Below are 25,445 nucleotides of genomic sequence, written 5' to 3' on the forward strand. Positions count from 1 at the left end.
GAATCGCTTTACCAAGCAGAAACTCAGGGAACAGGGTGGCAAGTGTGTGCCTTGTGGGGCCTGTGAGACAGTACAGGTGACTGCCCGGCACCCGGGGTCTCGGGGAGGTCTCCCCCGTAAGTGTCCTGCCCTAGCCGGCCAGCCGCCGCCAGGGACCCTGCCTGCCCAGTGTCCCGTTGCGTTGTCACCCTTGGTGGCACCCTCGCGTGGGGAGGGCTGAGCACAGCTGCCCGCTGAGGCTGTTCTCTGAGGGGTGGGGTTGGAGCAGAGCACAGGGGCCCGTCACTGAGCGTGCTGCTCCCCTGCTGGGGGTCGTGGCCCACTCCTCGTTCTCTGATTCCCCCGCAAACGTGGACGGAGGGGAGAGGCTTTTACTTGAAAAATATCTTCAATAATAAGATTCTATTTTGGGGGGAAGAGGAGTGGAGTTAAATATGAAAACTTTGTTTTTGTTTTTTGATAAAACACACAGTGCCATGTTATTGGCTTAAACTCAATGAACATATAAAAGAAGCCGGGTCCTGCTGCCTTGAGCCTGGTTCTGAGGTCCTGGGTCTGATCCCGGGGTGCAGATGGCATCAGTTGGAGGTTTCCTCTTGTCACAAAACTAGACAGCACAGAGCTTCTGTTCTCCACCAAAGGCGCTTCTCAGGGGCCCCTGGGGCCCGGGGAGGAGGACCTTGTGGGTCCAGGATGCTTTCAGGGAGGGCGCCTCCTTTCACCAGGTGGGAACCCCAGCAGGAAGTGCTCAGTAGGGGTGGTGGTGCTGGAGGGGCTGCCTAGGCCCAGAGGCCCTCACGCCCGCCTCTCAGCTGGATCCTGGGGCGCTGGGTCCTCTGGGTGGGGAAGGGGGCTTCTGGCCTGCCCAGCACCTGGAGCTCCTGCCTGGGGCCGCCCGGGGCACTGGGCCCGGCGGGTGTGCCCGCACGTGAAGCGCATTTGTGAAAGGAGTCTCTGCCCGCGGGAGGGGCCCCGCGTCCAGGCAGCCACGGTGGGCAGTCTAGGCCTCACTGGAGGCTGTGGAGCGGCCCCGGAGCAGCAGGGCGCGGTAGGCGGGGGAGCTGAGGAAGCGGGGGTAGGAGTCTCGGTGCATCAGCGTGTAAATCTGCAGCTGCGCGTCGTCAAACGTGTGCGCCGACGGCTCCTGCATCTTCTTGTTGACGCCCTCCCGCACCCGGGAGTCCAGGCTCACCTGCGGGACAGGGGCCGCGGTCAGGGGCCCGGAGGCGCCCCCGCCCCCCACCCCGGTCCCCGCGCGGCGCACCTCCTTGGGGGACAAGATGGACACATAGTCCTCGTAGATGAGCCGCGCCTTCTCGTCCACCACGTGCTGGTTGGCCTCGGCCTTGAGCTCCTCGCAGGCCAGCCAGAAGAGCATGTTCTCCTCGCTGTACTCGGTGCGCAGGAACTCGCGGAACACGCTGCGGCCCGCTGGACTGTGCATTAGCTTGTCGAAGGACTGCGCCCAGCTCCGCACCTCCTCTGGGCTCGGCGTGGCACTGCGGGCACGGGCATCCGGGTATCGGCCACAGGCCGCGCCAGGCCCCGCCCCCTCCGCCCGGATCGCCCCCCCTCCCCCGCCCCGCACCGCGCAGACCCGCGGCGGAGACTCACCAGGCTTCGCAGCTGGGGAGGGGCTGCAGCCTGCTCTCTCGGGAGGCCCGCCACGCTCGCCGCCGCTCCTCGTTCCTGCCGGCAGAGGGGACGGTGGCACTGCCCTCCGCGGCACGCGTGTGCGCGCAGGACGCTGGCCACAGTGACACCGACACGCGTCTGTATGGGCACGAGGCCTAGGGGCTCTCAGCACACACGTGAACCCCCTGCAGGGTGGGTCGGCTCCTTTCCCGATCTCCGGTCCGGCCCTGGGCCCGTTGTCTTGCCTTTGGGGCTTCACAGGCCCCTCGGGTACCTCTCCCTCCCTGGCCTGACCTCGACCCCCACTGCTTTCTCCCAGAGACTCCGACTGATGGGGAGAAAGCCCCCAGCCCGTGTGTCTGGCCCCTGACTGTCCCTCGGGGCCCTGCTTCTCTCCTTAGTTCCCGCCACAGCATCAGTGCTGGCTCCGCAGTCCACACCTCCAGCTGGACCTCTCCCCAGGGTCACTGAGACGGCTAACAGACACCTCAACCTCAAAGGTCCAGACAGAACTCAGCTCCCACCCTACCCCCACCCGCCAGACGCCAGACTCCTCACTCCTCGCTTGGCCCCTCGTGTCTCTACCCCCAGGCGGTCCCTCTCCTGTTTCAGGCCTCAGTTGCTCACTGCTCAGCTGATCCCCCTTTGGGTCCCCTCAGCGCTGTCCACGCAACAGCCACGGGGTGGAAGCCTGAAAAGGGCCAGGCCTCTGCGAGGCACAAAAACCCCAACAGGTTCCCTACGCGCCTAGAAACCACATCCCCCCCGGAGGCCCCACGCCCACCCCCTGCACTGTCCCAGGGCCAGGTCTCTGCTTAAGGCTCCTCCACCTGACACAATGTGTGGGGCCTGCTTTTGCTCTGCTGTAGGTCCCCAGGGCCAGTCTGGGCGGGCTCACAGTAGACACACGCGTGCGTGCGCGCACACACACACGTGCACGTGCTGGCTAGGTGCCTGCATGTGGACACAACCTCGGCACACCAGCCATGAAAATCACACACACAGAGGGGCCTGGGCACTGGCCGCCGGTCACCAGACCCCTGGACGAGTGCTGTGGGCGGTGCCTCAAAAGCCCCCCCGAGGGGCTGAGGAGTGGGGCCCTGGATCCCAGGTCTGCTCAGTGCCCCCTGCCCACCGGCACACGGTGCACCCCCGGCCCACGTACCAGGAGCAGCTGCAGCAGCAACACCAGCACAAGCAGCAGGGGTTGCGCCTGGGGGGAGCTGGGGGAGCCGCATCACGACTGGACATGGAGGGAGGCTGGTCCCCCTCCTCCGGCCCTGTGTGCTGGGGGAAGACGGGGCCGTGTCAGCCTCCAGGCAGAACCTGTGGGAACCACCTGCTTCCCCCCCCGCCCCCCGCCTGCTGGGGGCCTGCTTGCTCGCGGCGGGGCGTGACCCTTCTGGCCTCCCAGGTGTCCAGCGGGCTCCCAACTCCTAGTCATGCCCCCAGCCCCCGAGGGACAGAGTCAGCGGTGGAGGCGGCCCACCTGCTTCTCAGCCTCAGGCGGGGTGGGCATGGGTGGGTGGAAGAGGTTGCCGGGGCTCCGTGGTACCTGCTCCAGGACCCTCACCACAGCCTGGGGCTCTGAGAAGAGAGGCCGGGACTCTCATGGAGGACCTGACGCCGGTGGCAGCCTGTCCCCCTGAAGAGGTCCCGAGTCTCTCCCTCCTCCCGGAGGTGTCCCCAGGCCCCCTGCCCGGCCTCCCACCTCCAGACCGCTCTGCCCAGGCCCTGACCCCCACTCCAGTCTACACTGTGGCTATGAGGGTATGTGGGGTCAGGAAGGAGGGGACCCCAGACAAGATCTCCACAGGAGGTTCTGGGACACCCCCATCTACTCGCTCCCTGGGAAGCCGGAAGCCAGGGTTCCTCTTTCTCGGTTTCCGGCTCCTGGCCCCTCCCAAGGGGGCTGGAGGCCCCCAGAGTCTGGGGCTATAAGGGCGGTGCATAGGGGTGGTGGTCAGACATTTAGACCCCCCATCCCAGCTCCCTCCATCCCAGGTTTTCCTCGGCTGCTGGGAGGTGGTGAGGGTTGCTCCCCACGAGGAGTCCGGATCAGCCCTGGGGAGGCTCCCCACCTGCTCCTGGGGACTCAGCAGGGGCAGCAGACCAGGCCTGCAGACAAGGAGGACTTGGGGCTGGGGCGGGACGTCCTGAGGGTGCGGGAAGTGCAGCAGGCACCGGTGAGGACGGCCGAGAGCCGCCAGGGACCGCCACCTTCTCGGCCCGGTCACTGGCCCGGCGCCCGAAACACTCGGCTGTCACCTTCCCGCGCCCAGGGTCTCCCGGCCTCCCTTCCCCTCCCACCGCCCCCCCGCTGCCCCACAGGCTGCGGAAACCGCTGCGGCCCCAGGCCTGCCGCAGGGCAGGGCGGGCGCGCCCGGCGGCGGCGGGGGATGGGGTGCGTCCTGCTCCCGGGCAGGTCGGAGCCGCGGGGTCCCTTCCGCTCGGCGTCGGGGCGCACCTTCCACGGTGCGGACGCGCGGGGGGCGCCGGAGCCCTATCCGGGTGAGCGGCCCCCGCGGGAAACCCGCGGACCCGAGCCGCGGGGGCGGCCAATCAGGGTCCAGGAGGCAGTTTTGAACGCCTCCCCACCTGCCTCCCAGTCTCTACCTCGGCCTGCGCCCACCTCGGCCCAGGCGAGGCGCCCCGCCCCACCCCCGGGGCCGGGGGCGTCCCCTGGCACGTCTGCCACGCGGACCTTCCTGAAACCCCGTCGCGAGGTGCTCAGGACTTGGTTTCAGTTTATTTTCTCATTAAATGATCATCCGCCCTGCTGCCCCCCATCCCTCAGCTCTTGGCCTTTTAATGTCTGTTTGGTCCATGTTGGCCTCGTGGGGTGTGCAATGGCAGAAGAGGAAAGTGGACGCTCTGGGATAGGCCCCGGGGCAGTCACCAGGCTAGGCAGCTCCTGCCTCCCAGCCACTGACCGCGTGCTGCGCTCAGAGGTGACAGCCCGGGATATGCACACCTGGGGCACCCCTGTCTCCAGAGCCTGGGCATGCGGAGGCCTCGGCCTTGACCCAAATCTGGGGGCCAGGTGTAGGGTCCCACGGGGCCTTGGCCACTTGGCCACCTGCCTGGCTTCCCCTGAGATCGCTGGGGGGGGGACCCTCCAACTGGATCCCACTGGCTTCCAGCAAACAGATGGGGAAGAAGCAGCCCGACAGCATGCCTACCCTCAGGGGTCAAGTTTCTAGGGAAAGGAAGGGGTGTGGCAACCTCTGAGGTCTGGTAGCTGTACCCCAGACGGGCTGTGACTTCCCCAGGCAGAGCGGCTCTTCCTCCTCTGCACCCCCGCCCCCCCAGCACCCTGAAGACTGTACCCCTCTAGGCTGCCTTCTCCAACTCAGCTCTGACTTGGACGAGGGGACCTGCCTGAGGATGCAGGGCCTAGGTGCTGGGGCGGGAGAGGCAGGGGGAGAGGCCGTCCCTTCTGTCCTGGTTGTAGGCCCTGCACCTGGTCACCCATCCCTGGGCCTGGCTCCGTGCACCTCCTCAGGCTGGCTGGGGCCACCTGTGCCCCTGGGGCACCTGCTCTCTTTCTTGGTGGGGGTACAGGGTCTGAACCAGGGTTCCCGCCCCTCATTCGGGCACGTGGGAGGGGGCTCCCTCCCCTACCCCAGCCCCTCCAGGCTTTGGTCCCTAAGTCTGGGATAGGAGAAGCTGGACAGGCAGCAAGTCTGGCCTCTGGGGACAGAGGCTCCCTTGGGAGCGGCTGCTGCTCTGCTCCACAGAAGGAAAAAGAACGTCCCCGAGCCCGCCCAGTCCAAAAAAAGAATAAGAAAATGTGACAATCCCAGGAAAAAAATGCCATAACCTTTGGGAGGGGGGTTGACAGAGGGGCTCCATTCCCTTCTTCTCACCCTCCTCAGCACCTTTCCTGTCTGCCGCGCCGCCCCCCTCCCCCGTAGGTAAGTCCCAGCCTGGCTCCTCCAAGGCAGGCCAGGTCTTTCCTAGCCCTGGTGACCCTCGCCACTGCCCACCTCTACAATGGTGGGGCAACCCACTTCGACCCTCGCCACTGCCCACCTCTACAATGGTGGGGCAACCCACTTCTCTCCCTCCCTCTCTCTCATGGTGGGGTTGGGCCTGGAGAAGTCTGCCCCTTCCTCCAGCCTCTGACGCCCCCACCCCAATCTCAAGGAACTCGCCGTGCGCCCCACTCACCAGCGACCCAAAGGCGAGGCAGGGGCGGGAGGGGCCAGGTTCGCTCTGGGCCCCACCCTGGCTGCCGAAGGGGCGTGTACTGCAGCAGCAGGACTCAAGTCAGACGGCAGGAGGTCCTCCTGCGCGTTCTGGAGCGAGGCTGGCGCCTGGAGCCCCCGATCGGCTCGGGCCGGGGGCGCAGCGCCTTCCCTGCGACTGGCAGGGATGAGTGGCTGCCAGATGCAACAGGGTGGGGGCGGGGGCAAACCGGGTGTCCCGCCTCGGCCCCTCCCCACAGGCTGAGGGGGGGGACGGGAGACGCGGAAACCTGGGTTCTTCCGGCCCCCCCCCCCCCCCGCTTTGAGCAATCACTTCCCCAGGCTTCGAGCTGCAGAAAAGGGGAACCCGGCTGCAACGGCCCCTCCCCCACGCGCGGGGACGGGCTCCAGTCCCGCCGCGGCCCAGGGTCCACGTGGACCCCGCGGCGGAGTCCTTGGGGCGCGGATTCCGGCGCCGGTTTCCGAGGCTCCCGCCCCGCACGGCCCCCGGGCCCTGGCCAGAGGGGCAGGGCCGCGGTCCTCGGCGCCGCGCGCGCGCACTCACCGGCCGCGCTCCCGAGCCACTCGCGCCGCAGCCGCCGGCCCGCGCGCTCCGAGGTCCGGCCGAATCGTCGGGGAGCGGGCGCAGGCTTCAGTGCGCAGGCGCCTCGGCCTCACTTCCCCAAAGCGCGGGGCCGGGACTTCCTCGCGCGGGCAGACGCCGGCCCGGCCCGCCCCGCCCGGCGCGCCCCGCCCCGCGTTCGGCCGGCTCCTCGCCCCACGCGCCCACTCCCCATCGCCCCGCGCGCAGGAGCGCGGCGCCTCCGTCCCCACCGTCGCTTAGGATGGCCTGTGCAGATGATGGGGCCTCTGGCCCCCCGGGGCGGCTGAGTTGGTACTGCGGCAGCTGGGGGTGTGGCCGTGCCCCAGCTCTGCTCGGCAGGGCCGGTCCAGCGTTGCCGTTACGGGGTGGGGTGGGGTGGGGTGGAGGTTGTGGGGGGGGGCGTCCCCATAGGTTACTTGCCCCGCTCGAGGGAGAGGCCCCCTGGAAAGGACTGTCCCCCGTGGTCAGTCCCGGCCTGGCCCTAGCCTCTCTGGCACTGGGTGTCCTCACCTGTGAAATAGGGTTAAGGGCGCGCTGTCACCGTGCTGTAGGGGACTTCCCAAGGAAGGGGGTTCCTGGGCTTCGGTGCCAGTGATGCCGGGGGTACTGGTTCTTATATGCGGGGTCGCCAAATGTCCCTGTCTGCGGGGCCTGGCTGAGTCCCTTTCAACCCCTCCAGTTGCCCCCAGATGTTCTACAGTTTAAAGCCACACCTCCCCTTTGCCACGAATGCCCGTCCCTTCTCTTCGGACAACTCTCCTCGTATCTTATGACCTGGTATAGCTGTGAGTTAAATCCCTCATCCCAGCATGCTTTGGGCCAGTGTCTGCGTGGCCCTGGCCCCCGACCGTAGGCAGCTCCTGTCCCCGGCGCCCAGGGCCCGCTCACAATCTTATGACCTGGTATAGCTGTGAGTTAAATCCCTTATCCCAGCATGCTTTGGGCCAGTGTCTGGGGGGCCCTGACCCTGCTCTGGAAGTGGTCTGCAGTGTCTGAGTCCCCCTGGCCTGTGAGTTAAATCCCTTATCCCAGCATGCTTTGGGCCAGTGCCTGCGTGGCCCTGGCCCCCGACCGTATGCAGCTCCTGTCCGCGGCGCCCAGGGCCCGCTCACAAAGTGCCTTCCAGTTGCTCGGGTTGCAGGTGCTCGCTGTCTTCCGCGCTCTTGGGGGCATAAAGGGCAGTGGAGATTTTACGTGCGCTCCTCATTCATCCAGCAAATGTCTGCGTGTCCCCTGTGTGCCAGTCAGTGGGACCTGGCAGCGAGCAGGACAGACAAGCCCCGGAGCAGACAAGAAGTGGACTTGCAGACTGGGTGAGAGGTGAGGAGAGCTAAGGAGAACCACAGAGCGACGAGGGGGGCGTTTCAGTGCTACCGCTTGCTCAGCACGGGACGGAGCTGGAGCCGCTGGCAGGGCAGCAGGGCAGGAGCTGAGCTGAAGAGGGTGCGGGCCAAGGTCAGGGAGGAGAGAGGGGCCCTGCAGTCCGGGGGACGTCTTGATGCCCTGTGCCCAGGGGGCTTGGCTGCCATGTTGACAGCCTGGCTGGGACAGGGCAGAGGCTGGAAGCCTGCCCAGATGGGAGGTGGCTGCTTCGTATTTAGCTTAGATAACAGTCCCGGGCAGTGGGTCCTTCAGAGACGGGCCAGAGCTTAGTCAAGGTCACACAGCCCTGCCTACGCCATGGTACTTGACGTGGCATCTTCACCCGCCTCCTGAGACGTGTGGGGCAGCTGGATGCGGGTGTGGGTCAGCGCACTTCTCTTCCACTCAGGCCACACTCTACGCTTCTCTGGCCCTCCCCTCCCCCTCCCAGCCCCCCATACACTGTCCTTCCTCTCACCACCCCGGCATGTCCCCCGGCCACTTAGGCCTCTCCGTGCCCCTTGCCTCGGCCCTCCTGGGTCTTCTGCCCTTCCTCTGGGGAGTCTATCCCATATTCCACAGGAGGAACCAGGTGGGCCGGGCAGGGGCTCATTCAAGGCTGTGCAGCAGGTAATGTTGGGGATGGGATTTGAACCCAGGACCCTCTGTCTAGAGCATGAGCTCCCAGCCCCCAGTACATTGGGCTGCGGCCTACATACTTTGCTTTCCCATGGCAGAAGCCTCCTTCAGGCCCTGCAGAATTGTCCTCGGCCACTTTCCTGGGCCTTCTCTGCAGACCGAGGACCCCTCCCTGGTGTGGGGATCAAAGGGTGCCCATGTGCCAGCCCCACGCCTGGTGCAGAGCTGTCTGTGAGGCCGCCCTCTTGCTGGCCTCCTCGGGGCGGTGGGTGCCTCTCTCATCCTCTGTCCTCAAGTGCCTGCCTGATGCCCTCCTTCCCCTCGCCCGAGCCACCTTCTCTTCCCCTGTTCCTTGTTTCCCCTACCTGCCTGAACTGCCCCCCGCATCCCCCCCCCCATAGAGAGCTCCCCCTCCCTCATGGAGCTTCCAGTCTCCAGCTCCACACACAGTTCTGGGCTTGGATCAACGCCAAGGGTGCAACGACCCAGAACAGGCGAAGGGTCCTGTGAGGGGAAGGGCTTGCTGAGGTCACAGAGGGCTCAGGTCCCCATTCTGAGCTGCGTCAGGGAGGGCACTGGCTGCCACAGAGCAGGATTCCTTGCTGGACCCCAGCTCTGACCTCTGCCAGTAGAGGGCCCACCCCTCCAGGACCAGTTCTCTGCTGCAGGCTGGCAACTCTGCCAGAGGCTCCTGGCAGGGGAGGGCCTTGTCTGAGGCCCCCCGCTCTGTAGCCTGCTGGACTGCTGGGAGGGAGGAAAAGGGAGAGCTGGCTAAGAGAAATCTCAGTCTCTGCGAAGAGCCTGTGTTGGGCAGGAGAGTAAGTTCTCGAGGGGGAGATCTGTCCAGAACATGGGAGGTTCTTCAGAATCCAGAGGGTTTGCAGGATGTGGGTTTGTCAGAATGGAAAGGGGCGGTGTCCTTCCTGTCCTCTGTGTGTGTGTACGTGTGTGTGGTGGTGGTGGGGTCCAGTAAGGGGATCAAAGGGGCAGAGGAGGACTATCAAGATAGAAAGGAAGACCCGAGGGTGATTTCTGCCTGAAGGGTCTCCCCCTCCCCAGTCTCCTGGTCCTCTGAGGGTCTCCCAGGCATGGCTGACTGTCCAAAGGCCAGCTTTGGCTTCTGCAGTCACTCTCCTGTCCAGAATGTCACCTTCCTCGCTGACCCTCTGATGGAATGACCTGCAGTCTGGGGTCCTGCTTGGGTACCGCTTTCTCCCCGAGGCCGCCCTTACCTCTGGGGGTGTGACTGTTGCTGGGCCAGGCTCTTCCTCCCATCACACCCAGGCTGGGGGCTCCCACGGACTCACAGGGCACCAGATTGCCTGATGGGGGCAGCGTGGGATTTGGGGGATTCGGGGTGTCCCTGCCCCCTGTGAGTCTGATGTCAGCCAGCTTGTAGCTTTCCACTTTGTTGGAGGAGCTGCACTCTGAGTACCCCAATGCCTGTGACATCGGATGCATCCATCCTTCCCCCTTCCCTCCCAGGGGACCTAGAGAAAGGAAGCCTAGACACCAGGGGGCGCTTTGAAAGTGAGAACTTTATGTAGGAGGGTGGGGCACAGTCGTGCACTGTGGGGTCGCCATCAACGCGGGAAGATGCTGCCATCGACTTTCTCCTCCAGAATGGTTTCCACGCGCCTCCGCTGCGGGGGAGGAGGTGCTGGGGCCGGGTGTGCGGGGCGGAGGGCGGGCCCCCGCCCCTCCCCGCCCCTCCCCGCCCCTCCCCGGCCCTTCCCGGGCTCGCAGTCACCTCTCGACGGTCTAGGGGGTCTGGGATCCGCGTGGGCTTCAGCTGCGGCGGCAGGAACAGCTCCAGCCTGAGGGCGGCGCGCGCGGACTTCTGCCGCAGGATTAGGAGCGAGATCTCCTCCGCCTGCGGGTGCCGGGGTCAGGGCGCGGGGATGTTGCGGAGCCTTGGCGACGGGCGGCCCCGCCTCGCCCTCAGAACCCCCGGCCGGGTGGTCCCCCCGTCCCTTCCTCGCCCCGGCCCCGCCCCTGCCTCACCCGCAGGCGGGCGTAGCGCAGTCGGAGAGCGCGGACTCGGCCGCGGGCCTCGGCGGCCTTGAGGACGCCGAGGACCTGGTCCTGGCTTTGCGCGGGCGTCTCGAGCTGCAGCGTCCACGCGCGCGGGTCAGGCATGCGGTACCCCAGCTCTGCTGACTGACTCGGGAAGACGGAAGCGGCCGCGCCCACGTCCTCCAGCAGGTCGCCGAAGAGCAGGTGGCTGTGGCGCTGCGCGGGCCGCATGGCCTCCAGGCCCTCCGGCGTGAGGGCCCAGCTCGGCGTCGGGGACTCCGCCTTGGCACACCTCACGCGGGCCCCTGCGCCCTGCGCGCCCTTACCCACTCGCTCCCGCGGGACCCTGCACGCGGTCCCTTCGCCGGCTCTGGCTGCATCCTCGGGCCCTGCCGAGGGAAGACGATGTCCCGATGTCCCGTTGGCGCCCGCTCCTTCGGTCTGACCCGGCCCCGCCTTGGGTTCCCAGCTCCGGCCCCTCTGGACCCTGTGCAGCTGGTCTCTGCGCCTTTGCCACAACCTCGCACACGTCCCGGTCAGCTCAGCCTCCTTACTCACTCCTGCATTCCGCTAGAACTTTCGGATCCACTCCCTTCCTGCCCACGGGCTGTTTCTCCCGCACTGGGAAGATGCAGAGACCCCTGAGTTGACCTCAGGCACCACCCAGGGGTGGAGACAGATTGAGGCTGCTGTGGGTGAGGCTAGGAGGACACTTCCTCCCATGCCAGGACCCTCGCTGTGGCCGTCCCCCATGTCTGCGTAGGCCTCAGACCCCTCTGTCTTAGTGTTAGGGGCTGGAGGTGGCGGGGGTGGGCCTTCATTATATCTTGGGCAGAGGACTCGTGCTTTTCTGGGAGATGTGTGTGTGTTTGATGTTGTGTGGGTCCGTTTGTGTGTCTGTGGGAGGTCTCACTTGTGTGCGGCGGAGTCTCAGAGTCGAATGGACAGCTGGCTTGCTGCAGGGGAGACGCCATCCCCCCAGCCTGTCCCACGCTGGGTCTAGATGGAGTGAGGGAGAGAGGAGCCCAGGGAAAAGGTGGTAGAGAGGGAAGGGCCCCCGAGGTGGGAGAGGGAAACACCCCGGAAGTCCCGGTGCAGCCCTGCAGGGCTCCTTTCCTTGCCCGGCCCAGCCCACAGCACCTCAGACCCCGGACCCCAGGTCCTGGGCCGGGTCCTGGCCCACACTGGGACAGAGGCTGGCGTCCGCACCCTCCCCCGCCCCGTCCCTAGCGGCGGCGGTCGAGCGCCCGGCCCTTGCCTCCCGTTTCCACACCCCATACTTTCTGCCTTCTCGGGTCTGGGCCTCCAACTCAGCCCAGACTCTCTGGGACTTGTTGGCGCGGTTGCTCGGCAACCAGGAGGCCCGCCCCTCCCCCAAGCCAACGGGGGCGGGGCGAGCCCTCGGGGAGGTGCATGGTCAGAACTTCGGTCCGAGTGCACCGAGGTCCCCGGCCAGATGCCCCGCCCCGGGACCTCCCGGCTGTCAAGGACCACGAGGGAGATGACCCTCAGCTTTAACAGCCCGGGTGCGCGCTCCTTCTTTTCTGAAGAGCCCCAAACGCACTCTTCTGCGGGCTGTGGGCCCAGCTTCCTGGCTGGAGAGGTCTTTGCTGGCTAGTTTTGGGGTCAGGGGGCGCAGATCTGAGGAGACCTTCGTGGTTGAGCCCCTTCCCCCTCTTCATGGCCCACGAGGCCTCCCACAGCAGAACTCAGGACTCTTCACCTCTTCCAGGGCAAGTCTGGGGGTTCCAGGGGTGGTGTAAGAACAGGGGTGGTGGTTTTTTTTAGACCATTGGTTTTGTTTTCTTTTTTTAAATATTTATTTATTTTCTTTCTTTTTTTCAAATAAATTTATTCATTTATTTATTTTTGGCTGCATTGGGTCTTTGTTGCTGCGCACAGGCTTTCTCTAGGTGTGGAGAGCTGGGGGCTACTCTTCGTTGCGGTGCGCGGGCTTCTCATCGCGGTGGCTTCTCTTGTTGCGGAGCAGGGTCTCTAGGTGTGCAGGCTTCAGTAGTTGTGGCACGGGGGCTCAGTAGTTGGGGCTCGAGGGCTCTAGAGCGCAGGCTCAGTAGTTGTGGTGCACGGGCTTAGTTGCTCCGCGGCATGTGGGATCTTCCTGGACCAGGGCTCGAACCCGTGTCCCCTGCATTGGCAGGTGGATTCTTAACCACTCCGCCACCAGGGAAGTCCTTTCTTTCTTTTTTTTTGGGGCTGTGTTAGGTCTTAGTTGCGGCGCGTGGGCTCTTCGTTGCGGCACGCGGGCTTCTCTCTAGTGGTGGTGTGCGCGTTTTCTCTCTCTCCTTGAGGCACGTGAGCTCAGTAGTTGTGGTGCGCGGGCTTAGTTGCCCCGCGGCATGTGGGATCTAAGTTCCCCGACCAGGGAGCAAACCGCGTCCCCTGCGTTGGAAGGCAGATTCTTTACCACCGAATCACCAGGGAAGTCCCCAGACTCGGGTTTTGATTTCTGGGTCCTGGGTCCTAGATTTCTGTAATTTATTTGTGCATTTGTTAATTTCATAATATTTTAGAACTGATTCGCTTAATTGATTAATTCTTTAATTTGTTCATGCACTCATCAGATTATTCTGGGTTCAATAATCCATGTACTCATTCCACAGTTGATGTTAGGCCAGAATTAGTGCATTAAGTCCAGAATTTGTTAATGTACTGGTGGTTCCCACAGTGTAGACATGCCTCTTCCCTTCATTCATGGATGTGCCAAGGTGGGCACTGAGGCCCATGGATGGTGCCGTTTTGGGAGTTCACGACCTGAGTCCCTGAGGGGAGAGACTGTCCTGGCTTTGGGGGTGGCGTCTCAGCTGAGGTTCTGGCCTTTCCGAAGGAGGCTGTTGACTGTTGCCATTGTTTTTGGGAGTTTGCTCTGGCCTCCCAGTGAGAGGGTAAGGTTTTTTTTTTTTTAATACATCTTTATGGGAGTATAATTGCTTCACAATGCTGTGTTAGTTTCTGTTGCACAACAAAGTGAATCAGCCATATGCATACATACGTCCCCTCGCTTTTGTGGCCCCGTATCTCGGGAGCTGGCATGCCATCCCCCGCTTCCCAAAGCTGCATGGAACTGCCCATCCTTCCAGCCCCCAAGCCTTTGCAGGAGCTGTTCCCTGGATGCTTCCCCTTCCCGCCCCCGGCTGCCGCAGGGCTTGTGCCTGTAGGGTGAGGCCTGGGCCTTGGGATTCAGCATCACCGAGGAGCTTTTGAAGGCAAAGGTCTCTGGGCTCCAGAAGAAGCAGTGAGGGCTTAGGCAGGCTGACCTGCCTCCTTCAAGCAGTCCTCCTGGATACACGCAGCCCAGGCCAGCACCACCTCTGGCCCTCACTCTGCGCTCCCACAGGAGTGAGTTCTCTGAGACAGGAGTCTGGGCCCTCCTCTTAGCTTCCCAGGATCCTGGCCAGGGAGATGCAGGGGGGAAGTGACTTGCAAGAGTGGGAGTTATGGGGGGAGGGGGAGAATGGGCGCACTCTCCTGCAGGAAGGGACTTGTAACTTTCCCTCTGTTTTTGTAGGATTGAAAACCTTTGACACCTGCTCCTCCTTAACTCCCAGAGGGCCTGGTGTTGGCATAGTTCACATTCCTGAGCGGAGCTTCTTCCTGCTTCTCTACCCCCCCAACAGCTCCCCTGGGAGGAGAGGTGCTCCCTGTGTCTGGGGCCCAGCCACTGTGAGGCCCTGGGCCACGTCTCCCGCCTGTTTCTCTGTCCAGGATTCATGTGTTTTTCAAGGGCTGATGGAAATGCTGAGATCTAAGAGCGTGCTGATCGACGCCAAGACCTGAAAACTTCAAAATAATATCAATAAGGATTATTAAATGACTGCAAAATTTAACATTATACTGCAAATCTACAATTCTGTCACAGTGTGTAAATGTTAGGAAGTTAAAATCACAAGGAAAAAGTAATATTTTATGAAGAAGCCCAGAATTATGAAAATCCTTTTACTTTTTTTTGCACGCAGGCTTTTCTCTAGTTGCGGCGAGCGGGGGCTCCTCTTTGTTGCGGTGCGCGGGCTTCTCATTGCGGTGGCTTCTCTTGTTGCGGAGCACAGGCTCTAGGCACACGGGCTCAGCAGTTGTGGCTCGCGGGCTCTAGAGCACAGGCTCAGTAGTTGCAGCTCACGGGCTTAGTTGCTCTGCGGCATGTGGGGGTCTTCCCGGACCAGGGCTTGAACCCGTGTCCCCTGCACTGGCAGGTGGATTCTTAACCACTGCGCCATCAGGGAAGCCCCATTGCTTTTACTTTTCAACAGCACAACTGGCCTGGTGACTGAATTCCCTGGGGATGGCTGTTCTGGGTGAGGCTGCTGGCGACTGTGCTTTGATTCCCGTGCCCTACTCCGGGGGGTGTGGGGGGTGGCAAAGCATATGCGGACCGAGGGGCAGCAGACAGTGTGGCATCTGGCGTTGACGGGCCCTGAGTCACTGGGTGCAAGGGTGAGGTGCGTTCACCCCAGTTTGTGGGTGTCACCGGCACTCTGGGACCTGGGTCCTGCCCGGAAGGCCTGTGACCTCCAAGTGTAGCCCTGGTCAGGCTGTCACTTGATATGTGGCGGACCCGTGCTCTGTGCTGTCCTTCACGTAAGCTGCGTGTCTTGGGCTGTCGCTGGTGCCCTTGCATGTTTTGTTTTGCCTGCATATGACGTGTGTGCTTGAGGTTGTCTTGCTTCGATACAGATGCTCACACGTGTTACCTGCTGCCCCATGTGTAACACATATGTTCTGTGTCTTATCCTGGCCGTACAGGGCTCAAGAGAGGCTGGGCCATTTCCTGGGCCAGGCCCCCTTTGTGGGAATGCTGCAGGGTCCAGGGCTAGGGGCTACCATCCCCAGGGAGTGTCATCAGTACCCTGGCCTGGCCCCCCCACGATGTGTCCTCACGGGAGGTCTGTCCAGACTGGAACTCACACCCAGCGTCAAGGCAGCGTCCTAGCCCCGCCCTTTCCCCAGGCTCAAGGCCATTAGGAAACTGGCGGGCAGGTGGGCCCAGGCAGTGGGGGTGGGAGGGGCTGAGGTTGGCTGCTCAGACCTCGGGGAGCCCAGGTCGGGGAGGCTGCAGGAGGGCGAGCCCCTGGGGTTCCTGCCCTGCTGGGGCTCCCAAGGTCAATGGGATGGGGCTTCGAGCTTTGCCTGGAGAATGTGGTGCACGTGTGTCCCCCGGGCGTCTGAGGCTTTGCTCTGCCTCTTCTCCCGCGTCTACCTTGTGCCTCACGTGCACCCTAGTGTGGGTTTGCGTGGGTGTGGCCCATGCGTCTGTGGGTCCCTTCGAGTGTCTGTGCATCCTCTGAGCACGTACCCACGTCTGTTTGTTTACCTGTGTGCCTACTTGGGCATCTTTGTGTGTGTTTTTGTGAGTCTTTGTGTCCTGAGTGCCTCTGCGGATGTGCCCCATGTCTCCACACGTGTCCCTGGGTCGACTGCAGTGAAGATGCAGAGATAAGTCCTGTGGGACAGCCTGGGATGCTGAGCCCTAGGGTATTTGCCTGCTCTGTCCTCTCCTGATTCGCCAGGTATCCTAGCGACGCTGCTGCCAGTCGCCTAGCAACCAGGTCCCCATCCTTGGAGACAGATGCTCCAAGCAGGGGCTGGGCTGTGTGGGCAGAGCCCGGGCAGGAAGAACGACCCCTTGACTGGGTGGGGCCGGCAGTTCAGCTCAGGGTCACCCACGAGGCATGTGCCCCCAGGGATGGGCAGGAGGCAGCTCCATGTTGTGCCGTGTGGGTGCTGGGGGCCCAGGCTGTGAGGCAGTGATGTTCAGATGTTGTTCAGGGACCCATCCGCTGAAGCAGAGGCGCCCTTGCTGGGTCTTCAGGTGGCAGACAGACCTGGCTCTGAACGCTGTCTCTGCCCCTTTGACAGGTGGCCTCACGCTGCTGAGGTGCCCTTGTTGGCACGGAGGTGCTGCCGAGGGCCACAGTCAGGGGTGGTGGGGGTGGACAGGCTTGGCACCCAGGAGGCACGTGGGGCGCGCTGGACCGTCCAGACACCCTGCTTGCTTATGAGGCTCTGATCTGCTCAGGGCTGGCTGCGCAGGGCCCCAGCCACCCAACCGGCGGTCCCTGTGGCTCAGCTGCCCTGGGATCCCAGCTGAGGGGCGCTGTTCTGGGCATGGAACTCCGGCTGGGGCAGGTCTGAGTCCGTCCAAGGCCCTGCTTCTGAGTGAGATGCGGCTTCACGTCTGTCTCTGTCTTGTGTGTGTCTCTCCGAGTCTCCGTTCCATGTCTTTGTGTGTTTCTGCATGTCCTTTGTGTCTGTTCTTGTGTGTTTGTCCCTGTGTCTCCATGTGTCTGTCCCTGAGTCCCTGTGCGTCCTTGTGTGTGTGTGTGTGTGTGTGTGTGTGTGTGTGTGTCTCCGTCCACGTGTCTGAGTTCTCATGTGCACCTCTATCCCTGTGTCCATGTGTTCGAGCCTGTCTCCGTCTGGGCTCTGTGGGTCCAAGCCTCTCTGTTTTTCATCTCTAAGGGTGCACCCTGGTCCTTGCCTCTGTCCCCGTCCAGCCTGGGGCCCCCTCCTCCATCCTGCACGGCCCCGCCCCCCTGGAGCCGCAGCCTGCTCCCCTCCCCCAGCTCCGTGCACCAGGCTGCTGCGTCTGGTCTGGCGTCTGAGAAGGAAAAGGAGCAGCTGCCACCGTGCGGCAGCCGCGGCGCCGTCCAGACCCGGAGCTGAGTCGGGCCGGCGCTCCCAGCCCTGCTCTGCCGCAGGCCGAGGGTTAGGGCCTCCGGGGTCCCAGCTCCCACGGAGGTCACCGAGGTAAGGCTGAGCCGCTGGGGGCTGGCGTGGAGGTGACCTGTGGTGGCCGCAGCTCTCAGGCAGGGCTGGGGAGGGGCAGGAGGAGGCCCTGTGCCCAGTGTTCCAGGTGTTTCTGGGTGTGTCTTGGTCCCTTTTGTGTCTGCGTGTGCCCGAGGGCAGCTTTGGGCATCTGTGTGTGTGTGTGTGTGTGTGTGTGTGTGTGTGTGCGCGCGTGCTGTGTGTCTGTGAGCCCCCATGGTGGACACATCCCGCTGTGTAAGCGCATCCGCCATCCCATGTGGGAGCCCGCAGGCCAGCTGAGACTGTGTCCCTGTGTGTGTGCACGTGTGCCCCGTCCCTGGCATACACGTTTGCGTGTCTCCGTGTGCCCGGTGTGTGTGTGTGCACACGCACGTGCCTCTGTGTCTGCGGCCTGGGGCTGGGTGGGTGCTGGGTGCTGCGCTCACATGTCCCTGTGCCTCCCCAGGTACCGTGGGGCTTTGCGTGCAGGGCGGGGCATGGAGTCCCTCTTCCCTGCCCCGTTCTGGGAAGTCCTCTACGGCGGCCACCTGCAGGGCAACCTGTCTCTCCTGAGCCCCAACCACAGCCTGCTGCCCCCGCACCTGATGCTCAATGCCAGCCACGGCGCCTTCCTGCCCCTCGGGCTCAAGGTCACCATCGTGGGGCTCTACCTGGCTGTGTGCGTCGGGGGGCTGCTGGGGAACTGTCTCGTCATGTATGTCATCCTCAGGTAGGCTGGGCATCCCCCCCGCCCCCCGTCTCCCACCGGTGGGTCCCGAGCAGCTTGCCGAGGGCATGGAGCAGGGGCTGCTCTGGCAGGCTTGGCACGCGGGGATCTCCCACCGCCTGTTCAATTCCTGGCCCCCTGTCACTGGGCAGGGTCGGTCCTGAGGCCCTGGTGGCTCAGCTCCTGAGGGCAGAGGCACTTGGCTGGGGGAGAGGGAGAGGCAGGGTCCAGCCCGGGTGTGGGAGGAGGCACAGCTCTGTCCCAGATGGAGCGCCACCCTGACTCCTGAGAGATGACGCGCCATCTGAGCCGTGCGCCAGGCTCCCAGCCCAGCTGCCGCGTGAGGACCTCACGGGCCCCACAGTGATCCCGGAAGGCAGCTCTTGTCGGCGTCGTCCAGGCCCGGTGCTGGGGCAGCTTCACGAGGCCCCTTCCTCGGCTCCGGGGCTCCGTGCTCACCGCTGGTGTTTGGGCCGATTCCAGCATTTGCTGGTGCTCAGAATGGGAACGCTTGTGCGGTCAAGGGTGGCAGCCACGCTGCTGGGGGGACATAATGGGGGATGGTGTGGGGACATTGTGGAAGGATGGCCGAGACAGCATGAGGGGACAGCATGGGGAAACAAAGTGGGAAGAGCGTGGGAGAGAGCGTGGGGACAGCATGGGGGACAGCGTGGGGATGGCATGGGGAGGTATAATGGGAAGAGCATGCGGGGAATGTGGGACAGGGTGAGAACAGCGTGTGGGGATGGCATCGGGACGGCGTGGGGACACATGCACGTGTGTGTACGCATGCACGCGAGCGTGTAAACGTGTGTACACACATGAGTGTGCACCCGCGTGAATGTGCACACGTGTGTGAGTGTGTGCATGTCTGGGTGTGTGCATATACGTGTGTACACACATCTGTGTGCATGGACACAATACGTGCAAGCATGTACGTGTGTGCACATGTATCTGAGTGCGGGCACGAATGCGCGAGTGTGAACACACACGTGTGCATGCGGACACACACGTGTGCTTTGTGTGTGCGCGCACACGTGTGCACATGCATGTGTGCATGTGCGCACGCCCTTGTGGCTGTGTCCGTGTGTGCATGTGTGTAAGCATGCCCTTGTACATTTGTATGTGCTGGTGTGTGTCATGTGTGTGCTCAGACAAGGGGCTGCGAGGAGCAGCTGCCCTTCCCCCAGTGCTGACCCCGGGGTACTAGGCTCACGTGCCCCTTGGTGGCTGGAGGGTGTGCCACGGGTGAGAAATGTGGGTGGGGGTGGGCTTGTTCCTCCTTCCGGTTGTGAGTGTTTCTTGTGGGGTCTCTGCTCTGCGCGGGGGCATCAAAACCCTCAGAGGCACGTCTTGATTAGAGAGCAGAGAGGCGAGGCCGTCTTGCCCACGAGCAGTCCCCACGGAGAGTGATGGCCGGGAACTGCTGTGAGCACGCCGGGCTCAGAGGCAGAACGATGCGTTCTGAGCCGTGGCACGGGGTGGACTGCCTCGGGGGTCAGAAACACCCCGTCCCAGTCCCTGCTCTTCTTTTACAGGCAATGTTTTTAAAGTGGTTTTAGGTTCACGGCAAAATCGAGGAGAAGGTACAGCGGTTTCTCACATAGTCCCTGCCCTGCCCGCCCCGCCCCGGGCATAACCTCCCCCCTTACCAACATCCCCACCAGCGTAGTGCAGTTTCACAACTGATGAACCTACCTTGATACATCGTAATCACCCCAAACCCATAGTTTACCTTAGGGTTCCCTCTTGGTGTTGTACTTTCTGTGGGTTTGGACAAATATATAATGGCATGTATCCACCATTACAGTATCACACCGAGTAGTTTCACTGCCCTAGAAATCCTCCGTGCTCTGCCTGTTCATCCTTTCCCACCTCCCAGCCCCTGGCAAACACTGATCTTTTTACTGTGTTCATAGTTTTGCTTTTCCAGAATGTGGAATCATACGGTCTGTAGCCTTTTCAGATGGGCTTCTTTCACTTAGCAATACGCATGTAAGGGTCCTCCATGTCTTTTCATGGCTTGAGAGCTCGTTCCTTTTAACTGCTGGATAATATTCCATTTTCTGGGTGAGCCACAGTTTGTTTATTCATCCACCTACTGGAGGACATCTTGGTTGCTTCCAAGTTTCAGCAACTATGAATAAAGCTGCTATAAACATCCGTGTGCAGGTTTTTATGTGGATATATTTTCAGCTCCTTTGGTTAAATATCGAAGGGTGGGTGATTGCTGGGTCTTATGGTAAGAGTCTGTTTTGTAAGAAAATGCCAAGCTGTCTTTCAAATGGCTGTACCTTCTGACGCCCTCACCAGCATTTAGTGGTGTCATTCTAATAGGTATGTAGTGGTATCTCATTGTTGTTTTATTTTATTAAAAAAAATTTTTTTTCTTTGGCTGCGTTGGGTCTTCGTTGCTCTGCGCGGGCTTTTCTCTGGTTGCGGCGAGCGGGGGCTACTCTTCGTTGCGGTGCACGGGCTTCTCATTGCGGTGGCTTCTCTTGTTGCAGAGCACAGGCTCTAGGGCGCAGGCTCATTAGTTGTGGCGCATGGGCTTAGCTGCTCCGCGGCCTGTGGGATCTTCCCGGACCAGGGCTCGAACCCGTGTCCCCTGCATTGACAGGCGGATTCTTATCCACTGCGCCACCAGGGAAGTCCTCACTGTTGTTTTAATTTGCATTTCTCTGATGACATAGGTGGAGCATCTTTTCATGTGCTTCTTTGCTGTCTGTATGTCTTCTTTGCTGAGGGTCTGTTAAGGTCTTTGGTCCATTTTTAACCAGGCTGTCTGTGTTCTTATTGTTGAGCATTAGGAGTTCTTCGCGCATTCTGGACAGCAGTCCTTTGTCAGATGGGTCTTTGGCAAATCTTTCCTCCTGCCTGTGGCTGCTCTTCTAGTTCTCTTGACCCACTTTTCCTTTACCAGCTCTGTGGCCTTGAGAAGACCGTTTAGATCCTCTGAGACTGAATGTCGTCCTGTGCAGACTGGGCATCAAAATAGCGCTTCGGAATCTTAAATGAGTTAAAATCCAAGTGAAGAACTTGGCACAGGCATCTGCCGTCATCACTGTCCTTGTTGTTTGGTCATGATTAAGGCCTCTTTGAGCTTATTCTTAATCTCTCTCTAAGAGGCAGAAAGAAACCCCAGATTCCTTCATGGCAGCTTAATTGACATGGAACATTGTTGTCTCTGGTGTTGCCACCGTCACCACCACCACCATCACCATCAACAGCACCATCACCACCACCATCACCACCATCATCACCATCAACAGCACCACCACCATCACCACCACCACCACCATCACCACCACCACCATCACCATCACCACCACCACCATCACCACCACCACCATCACCATCACCACCACCACCATCACCACCAGCACCATCACCACCACCACCACCACCATCATCACCATCAACAGCACCATCACCACCACCATCACCACCATCACCATCACCACCGCCACCATCACCATCGCCACCATCACCACCACCACCACCATCACCACCATCACCATCACCACCACCACCATCACTACCACCACCATCACCACCACCATCACCACCATCACCATCACCATCATCACCACCATCACCATCACCACCATCACCATCACCATCACCATCATCATCACCATCATCACCATCACCACCATCACCATCACCATCACCATCATCATCACCATCACCACCACCATCACCATCATCACCATCACCATCACCATCACCATCACCATCACCATCATCATCACCATCACCATCACCATCACCATCACCATCATCATCACCATCACCATCATCATCACCATCACCATCATCACCATCATCACCATCACCATCATCACCATCATCACCACCATCACCATCACCATCATCACCATCATCATCATCATCACCATCACCATCATCACCATCACCACCACTGTTGCTAGCACCATCTCCTCCACCACCACCACCACCACCAGCACCATCACCACCACCATCACCACCATCATCACCATCAACAGCACCACCACCATCACCAGCACCATCGCTGTCACCACCATCACCACCACTGTTGCTAGCACCATCTCCACCACCACCACCACCACCACCATAATTACCACCATCACCAACACTACCACCATCACCATGATAACAACTATGAATTCGTTTAGCAGGTAGTTGTTAAGCACCCACAATTCCTCCAGACCCGTGCCAGGGTCTTGCATACAATGAGACCCCATTAGCATCTGTCCGCTCCCTGTCACCATTTCCTGTTCGGTTGCTAGGCAACAGAGGCCTGGTTTGGCGTGCTCTTCCAGATTCTGGGGCCCCTGGAAAGCTCTGGTGGTGGAAGGGCCAACATTTTGGTCCAAGAAGGGTCTTGGGGGAGACTTGAAAGGGAGGAGGACAGGTTCTTTGTCTTATGAGTCCTGCTTCTGCTCTCATGCAGGGTCAGGCAGACACTCTGCTCCCCCCACCCCACACCCATCTTTTCCAAGGCAGGCAAGTCTTTAGGTTGCGAACCATTTTTTGTGTGCTGTAAGTACTTGAAGAATTTGTTAAAATACTTGCCTTCAGGCTCCATGGCATTGGGCTGGGCCCATGAACCTACATTTTAGCAGGGGGCAGAGTGGGTGCCCCCTCTGATGGCCAAGAGGAAGGGCCCCTTGCCCTTCGCTGCCAGGTCTGCCAAGGTGGCCAGATGAAGCCTCTTCCTCCCTGTCCTCTCTGCAGACACACCAAGATGAAGACAGCTACCAACATTTACATCTTTAACTTGGCCCTGGCGGACACTCTGGTGCTGCTGACCCTGCCCTTCCAGGGCACAGATGTCCTCCTGGGCTTCTGGCCATTTGGGAACGCCCTGTGCAAGACGGTCATCGCCATTGACTATTACAACATGTTCACCAGCACCTTCACGCTGACTGCCATGAGCGTGGACCGCTACATAGCCATCTGCCACCCCATCCGTGCCCTTGACGTCCGGACATCCAGCAAGGCCCAGGCTGTCAATGTGGCCATCTGGGCCCTGGCCTCTGTTGTCGGCGTTCCCGTTGCCATCATGGGCTCGGCACAGGTTGAGGATGAAGGTCAGTGCAGGGCACCCTCCTCCCCAGTGCCACGCTCCCCTGGCTCTGGGTGGCTCTCTCCCTGCCCACCTGCCCAGCTTCCCTGACCCTGCTTCTCTCCCTGCAGAGATTGAGTGCCTGGTGGAGATCCCCACCCCGCAGGACTACTGGGGCCCCGTGTTTGCCATCTGCATCTTCCTCTTCTCCTTCATCATGCCTGTGCTCATCATCTCCGTCTGCTACAGCCTGATGATCCGGCGGCTGCGAGGCGTCCGCCTGCTCTCAGGCTCCCGCGAGAAGGACCGGAACCTGCGGCGCATCACGCGTCTGGTGCTGGTGGTGGTGGCTGTGTTCGTGGGCTGCTGGACGCCCGTGCAGGTCTTCGTGCTGGTCCAGGGGCTGGGCGTGCAGCCGGGCAGTGAGACTGTGGTGGCCATCCTGCGTTTCTGCACGGCCCTCGGCTACGTCAACAGCTGCCTCAACCCCATCCTCTACGCCTTCCTGGACGAGAACTTCAAGGCCTGCTTCCGCAAGTTCTGCTGCGCGCCCACCCTGCGCCGGGAGATGCAGGTGTCAGACCGCGTGCGCAGCATCGCCAAGGATGTGGCTCATGCTCGCAAGACCTCTGAGATGGTGCCACGGCCGGCATGACTAGGCGTGGACCTGCCCATGGTGCCTGTCAGCCCGCAGAGCCCATCCACACCCAACACGGAGCTCACGCAGGTCACCGCTCTCTAGGCAGACGTGCAGCTGCGCATCACCAGCCTCCACGGGCCACCCTGTGGCCTTGGAGGGTCTGGTGACATCACGGGATGGGTCAGAGCATTAGGGCTGCCCTCCTAGTGGAGGGCGGGGAGGGGGTGCAGGACTCACTGGTGAGCATGCCCGGCACTGCCAAGCTTCATGGACCGTCCTGGCCTCTCCCCTGCTGCATCCGTCTCCGGGTGGGCACACAGCCGGAAGCGTGACAGCGGCTGTACAGTCCCACGTGCCCTCGTGCTGTGGCTGTCTGCATGGACCCTTGCAGTGTCTCCTCTGGGCAGCTGGATGGGCCTGGCGCCGCCTGGAGGGTCCAGTGGGCATCCCTGGGCAGTGGGACTCGCCCTGAGAGTGGAACTCCTTAGGAGGCTTCTCAGCAAGCCTGTTCCCTCCAGGACACGTGAACTGTTGCGCCGCAGACGTGGCCGTTCAGGTTTGCGAGGCGGTCAGGAGGACCGCCGCAGGCCACCCTGTCATTTGTGAAGCAGCCCCATGTGCCTGGCCTCAGCTGTGGGGTGGGGAGGGCTCTGTGGTGCTCTGTCTGGGTTGCCTGGGCCCCCCTCGGGCTGTCCCTCGAAGCCCTCCTTTCAGACTCCATCAGAGGTCAGCGGCTGTGCAGCTGTCAGGACCGTGTGTCCTGCTTGGGTCCTGGTGGCCTTGGAAGGATGCCAGTTGGGACAGGTTCGGCCCTGCACCCCAGTGACTGACGCCCTACTTCATTTCAAGCCCCCAGTTATCTGTGGGGGAAGCCTGAGCTTCCCAGTCAGAGGCGGCTTCGTATGCAGAGTTGGAAGGAGAGCTGGGGCTGGCAGACCTGCTTGAGGGAGGCTGCAAGGACCATCTGAGCCGTGGGGACCCTGCCCGCTGTGACCACCCAGAGAAGTACCCTCCCAGTTTGCAGATGGAGGCTGCAGCTCGGTGACTTGGCCAGCGTTCTCTCTGCAGACAAGCTGCTGAAACCTCTGCAGTGGTAGAGCTGCCTCTACCTGCTAGCTGAGGTGCAGACCTGGCCAGGTGAGCTGAGGCACCTGGAAAGAGGAGGAGGTGCTGACTCTGGACTGGCCTCTCCTGCTTTGGGGACCCCGGCCTTGTGGGGTCGTCCTTGGGGAGGACGGGGCTCTGTCCATGCTGCCAGCAGCGGGAGGCTCTGAGGACCGGAGCCACTATGGCTGCAGCATTTTTGTGCCAAGGCTGAAAGACATGTGCATTTGTGGTGGTGTAACACGTGTCTCCATGTATCTATGCATGTGGACAGTGTGATTTCCCCTGCACGTAACCAGCCCTGAACTGTCTCCAGGGGCCGTGACGGAGGGTCAGAATAACCCCCTGCACGCTGGTCAGGGCGCTCTGCTTGCAACAGGTGTTTCTGACTCTTTGGGGGGCCGTTGGGGTAAATTCTCTGGGATTAGCACGTGGGGTGTAGGTAGATCCGTCCTCCAACCTGCTCTGTGCTCTCCACCTGGCTCTGTGCTTGGCAGACTGTCCCACTTTGGGAAGGGGTCGACTAGTTCATGACGTGCCGGGGGCCTGTCTTCTTTGCTTCAGCACAAAGTTTCTCCCCAAACAATCAAGCACTGCACTCCCCACCCCTGTAGCCAGAGGTTCCAGTGGCGGATCCAGTGGTGGGTTCTTCCCCACAGTGGGCTACGGGTTCTCCTCACTCCCACCTCCCCCCGCTCTAGCTCCTTTCTCGT

At 61.7% G+C, this 25,445-nt stretch overlaps 3 protein-coding genes across 14 annotated transcripts; 1 reads left to right on the forward strand and 2 right to left on the reverse strand.

Moving 5' to 3' along the window:
• Nucleotides 1-373: 373 nt before the first annotated feature.
• On the reverse strand, nucleotides 374-6,470 carry RGS19 (regulator of G protein signaling 19). Of its 5 annotated transcripts, none has more exons than XM_070043636.1 (7): nucleotides 6,391-6,470; nucleotides 5,809-6,003; nucleotides 3,125-3,222; nucleotides 2,801-2,922; nucleotides 1,615-1,689; nucleotides 1,265-1,499; nucleotides 374-1,192 (listed from the first exon to the last, which is right to left on the reverse strand). In XM_070043636.1, the coding sequence occupies exons 3-7, from the start codon at nucleotides 3,152-3,154 to the stop codon at nucleotides 1,001-1,003; spliced, it is 654 nt and encodes a 217-aa protein (XP_069899737.1). In that variant the 5' UTR covers nucleotides 3,155-3,222; nucleotides 5,809-6,003; nucleotides 6,391-6,470; the 3' UTR covers nucleotides 374-1,000. The 5 variants fall into 5 exon arrangements, with proteins under 5 accessions (XP_069899737.1, XP_069899738.1, XP_060140821.1 ...); XM_070043637.1 differs by having other exon boundaries at nucleotides 5,809-5,887; nucleotides 6,391-6,435; XM_060284838.2 differs by lacking the exon at nucleotides 5,809-6,003 and having other exon boundaries at nucleotides 6,391-6,440.
• Nucleotides 6,471-6,621: 151 nt separating this feature from the next.
• On the forward strand, nucleotides 6,622-25,193 carry OPRL1 (opioid related nociceptin receptor 1). Of its 8 annotated transcripts, XM_060284956.2 has the most exons (6): nucleotides 6,622-6,720; nucleotides 7,109-7,749; nucleotides 16,921-17,208; nucleotides 17,675-17,938; nucleotides 22,658-23,013; nucleotides 23,120-25,179. In XM_060284956.2, the coding sequence occupies exons 2-6, from the start codon at nucleotides 7,463-7,465 to the stop codon at nucleotides 23,641-23,643; spliced, it is 1,719 nt and encodes a 572-aa protein (XP_060140939.1). In that variant the 5' UTR covers nucleotides 6,622-6,720; nucleotides 7,109-7,462; the 3' UTR covers nucleotides 23,644-25,179. The 8 variants fall into 8 exon arrangements, with proteins under 8 accessions (XP_060140939.1, XP_030697319.1, XP_030697318.1 ...); XM_060284955.2 differs by lacking the exon at nucleotides 6,622-6,720 and having other exon boundaries at nucleotides 6,887-7,749; XM_060284957.2 differs by lacking the exons at nucleotides 6,622-6,720; nucleotides 7,109-7,749 and adding an exon at nucleotides 10,622-10,981.
• LKAAEAR1 (LKAAEAR motif containing 1) lies at nucleotides 10,014-10,826 on the reverse strand. Its single transcript, XM_060284394.1, has 4 exons — nucleotides 10,773-10,826; nucleotides 10,435-10,728; nucleotides 10,181-10,303; nucleotides 10,014-10,073 (listed from the first exon to the last, which is right to left on the reverse strand). Exons 1-4 carry the CDS (start codon nucleotides 10,824-10,826, stop codon nucleotides 10,014-10,016), a joined length of 531 nt encoding a protein of 176 aa, XP_060140377.1.
• Nucleotides 25,194-25,445: the final 252 nt, after the last annotated feature.

The sequence above is a fragment of the Globicephala melas genome, chromosome 15 (assembly GCF_963455315.2).
Source record: "Globicephala melas chromosome 15, mGloMel1.2, whole genome shotgun sequence".
NCBI lineage: Eukaryota > Metazoa > Chordata > Mammalia > Artiodactyla > Delphinidae > Globicephala > Globicephala melas.

Coding starts and splice junctions, on each gene's coding strand:
- LKAAEAR1 (XM_060284394.1), bottom strand. CDS start 10,826: ATGCAGCCAGAGCCGGCGAAGGGACCGCGTGCAGGGTCCCGCGGGAGC. Junction 10,729..10,772: donor GGTCCCGCGGGAGCGAGTGG/GTAAGGGCGCGC, acceptor AGGTGTGCCAAG/GCGGAGTCCCCGACGCCGAG. Junction 10,074..10,180: donor ACCCCCTAGACCGTCGAGAG/GTGACTGCGAGC, acceptor CCTCCCCCGCAG/CGGAGGCGCGTGGAAACCAT.
- RGS19 (XM_070043636.1), bottom strand. CDS start 3,154: ATGCCCACCCCGCCTGAGGCTGAGAAGCAG. Junction 2,923..3,124: donor CGCCTGAGGCTGAGAAGCAG/GTGGGCCGCCTC, acceptor GTCTTCCCCCAG/CACACAGGGCCGGAGGAGGG. Junction 1,690..2,800: donor TGCTGCTGCAGCTGCTCCTG/GTACGTGGGCCG, acceptor CTCTGCCGGCAG/GAACGAGGAGCGGCGGCGAG.
- OPRL1 (XM_060284956.2), top strand. CDS start 7,463: ATGCTTTGGGCCAGTGCCTGCGTGGCCCTGGCCCCCGACCGTATGCAG. Junction 17,209..17,674: donor CTCCCACGGAGGTCACCGAG/GTAAGGCTGAGC, acceptor GTGCCTCCCCAG/GTACCGTGGGGCTTTGCGTG. Junction 23,014..23,119: donor GGCACAGGTTGAGGATGAAG/GTCAGTGCAGGG, acceptor CTCTCCCTGCAG/AGATTGAGTGCCTGGTGGAG.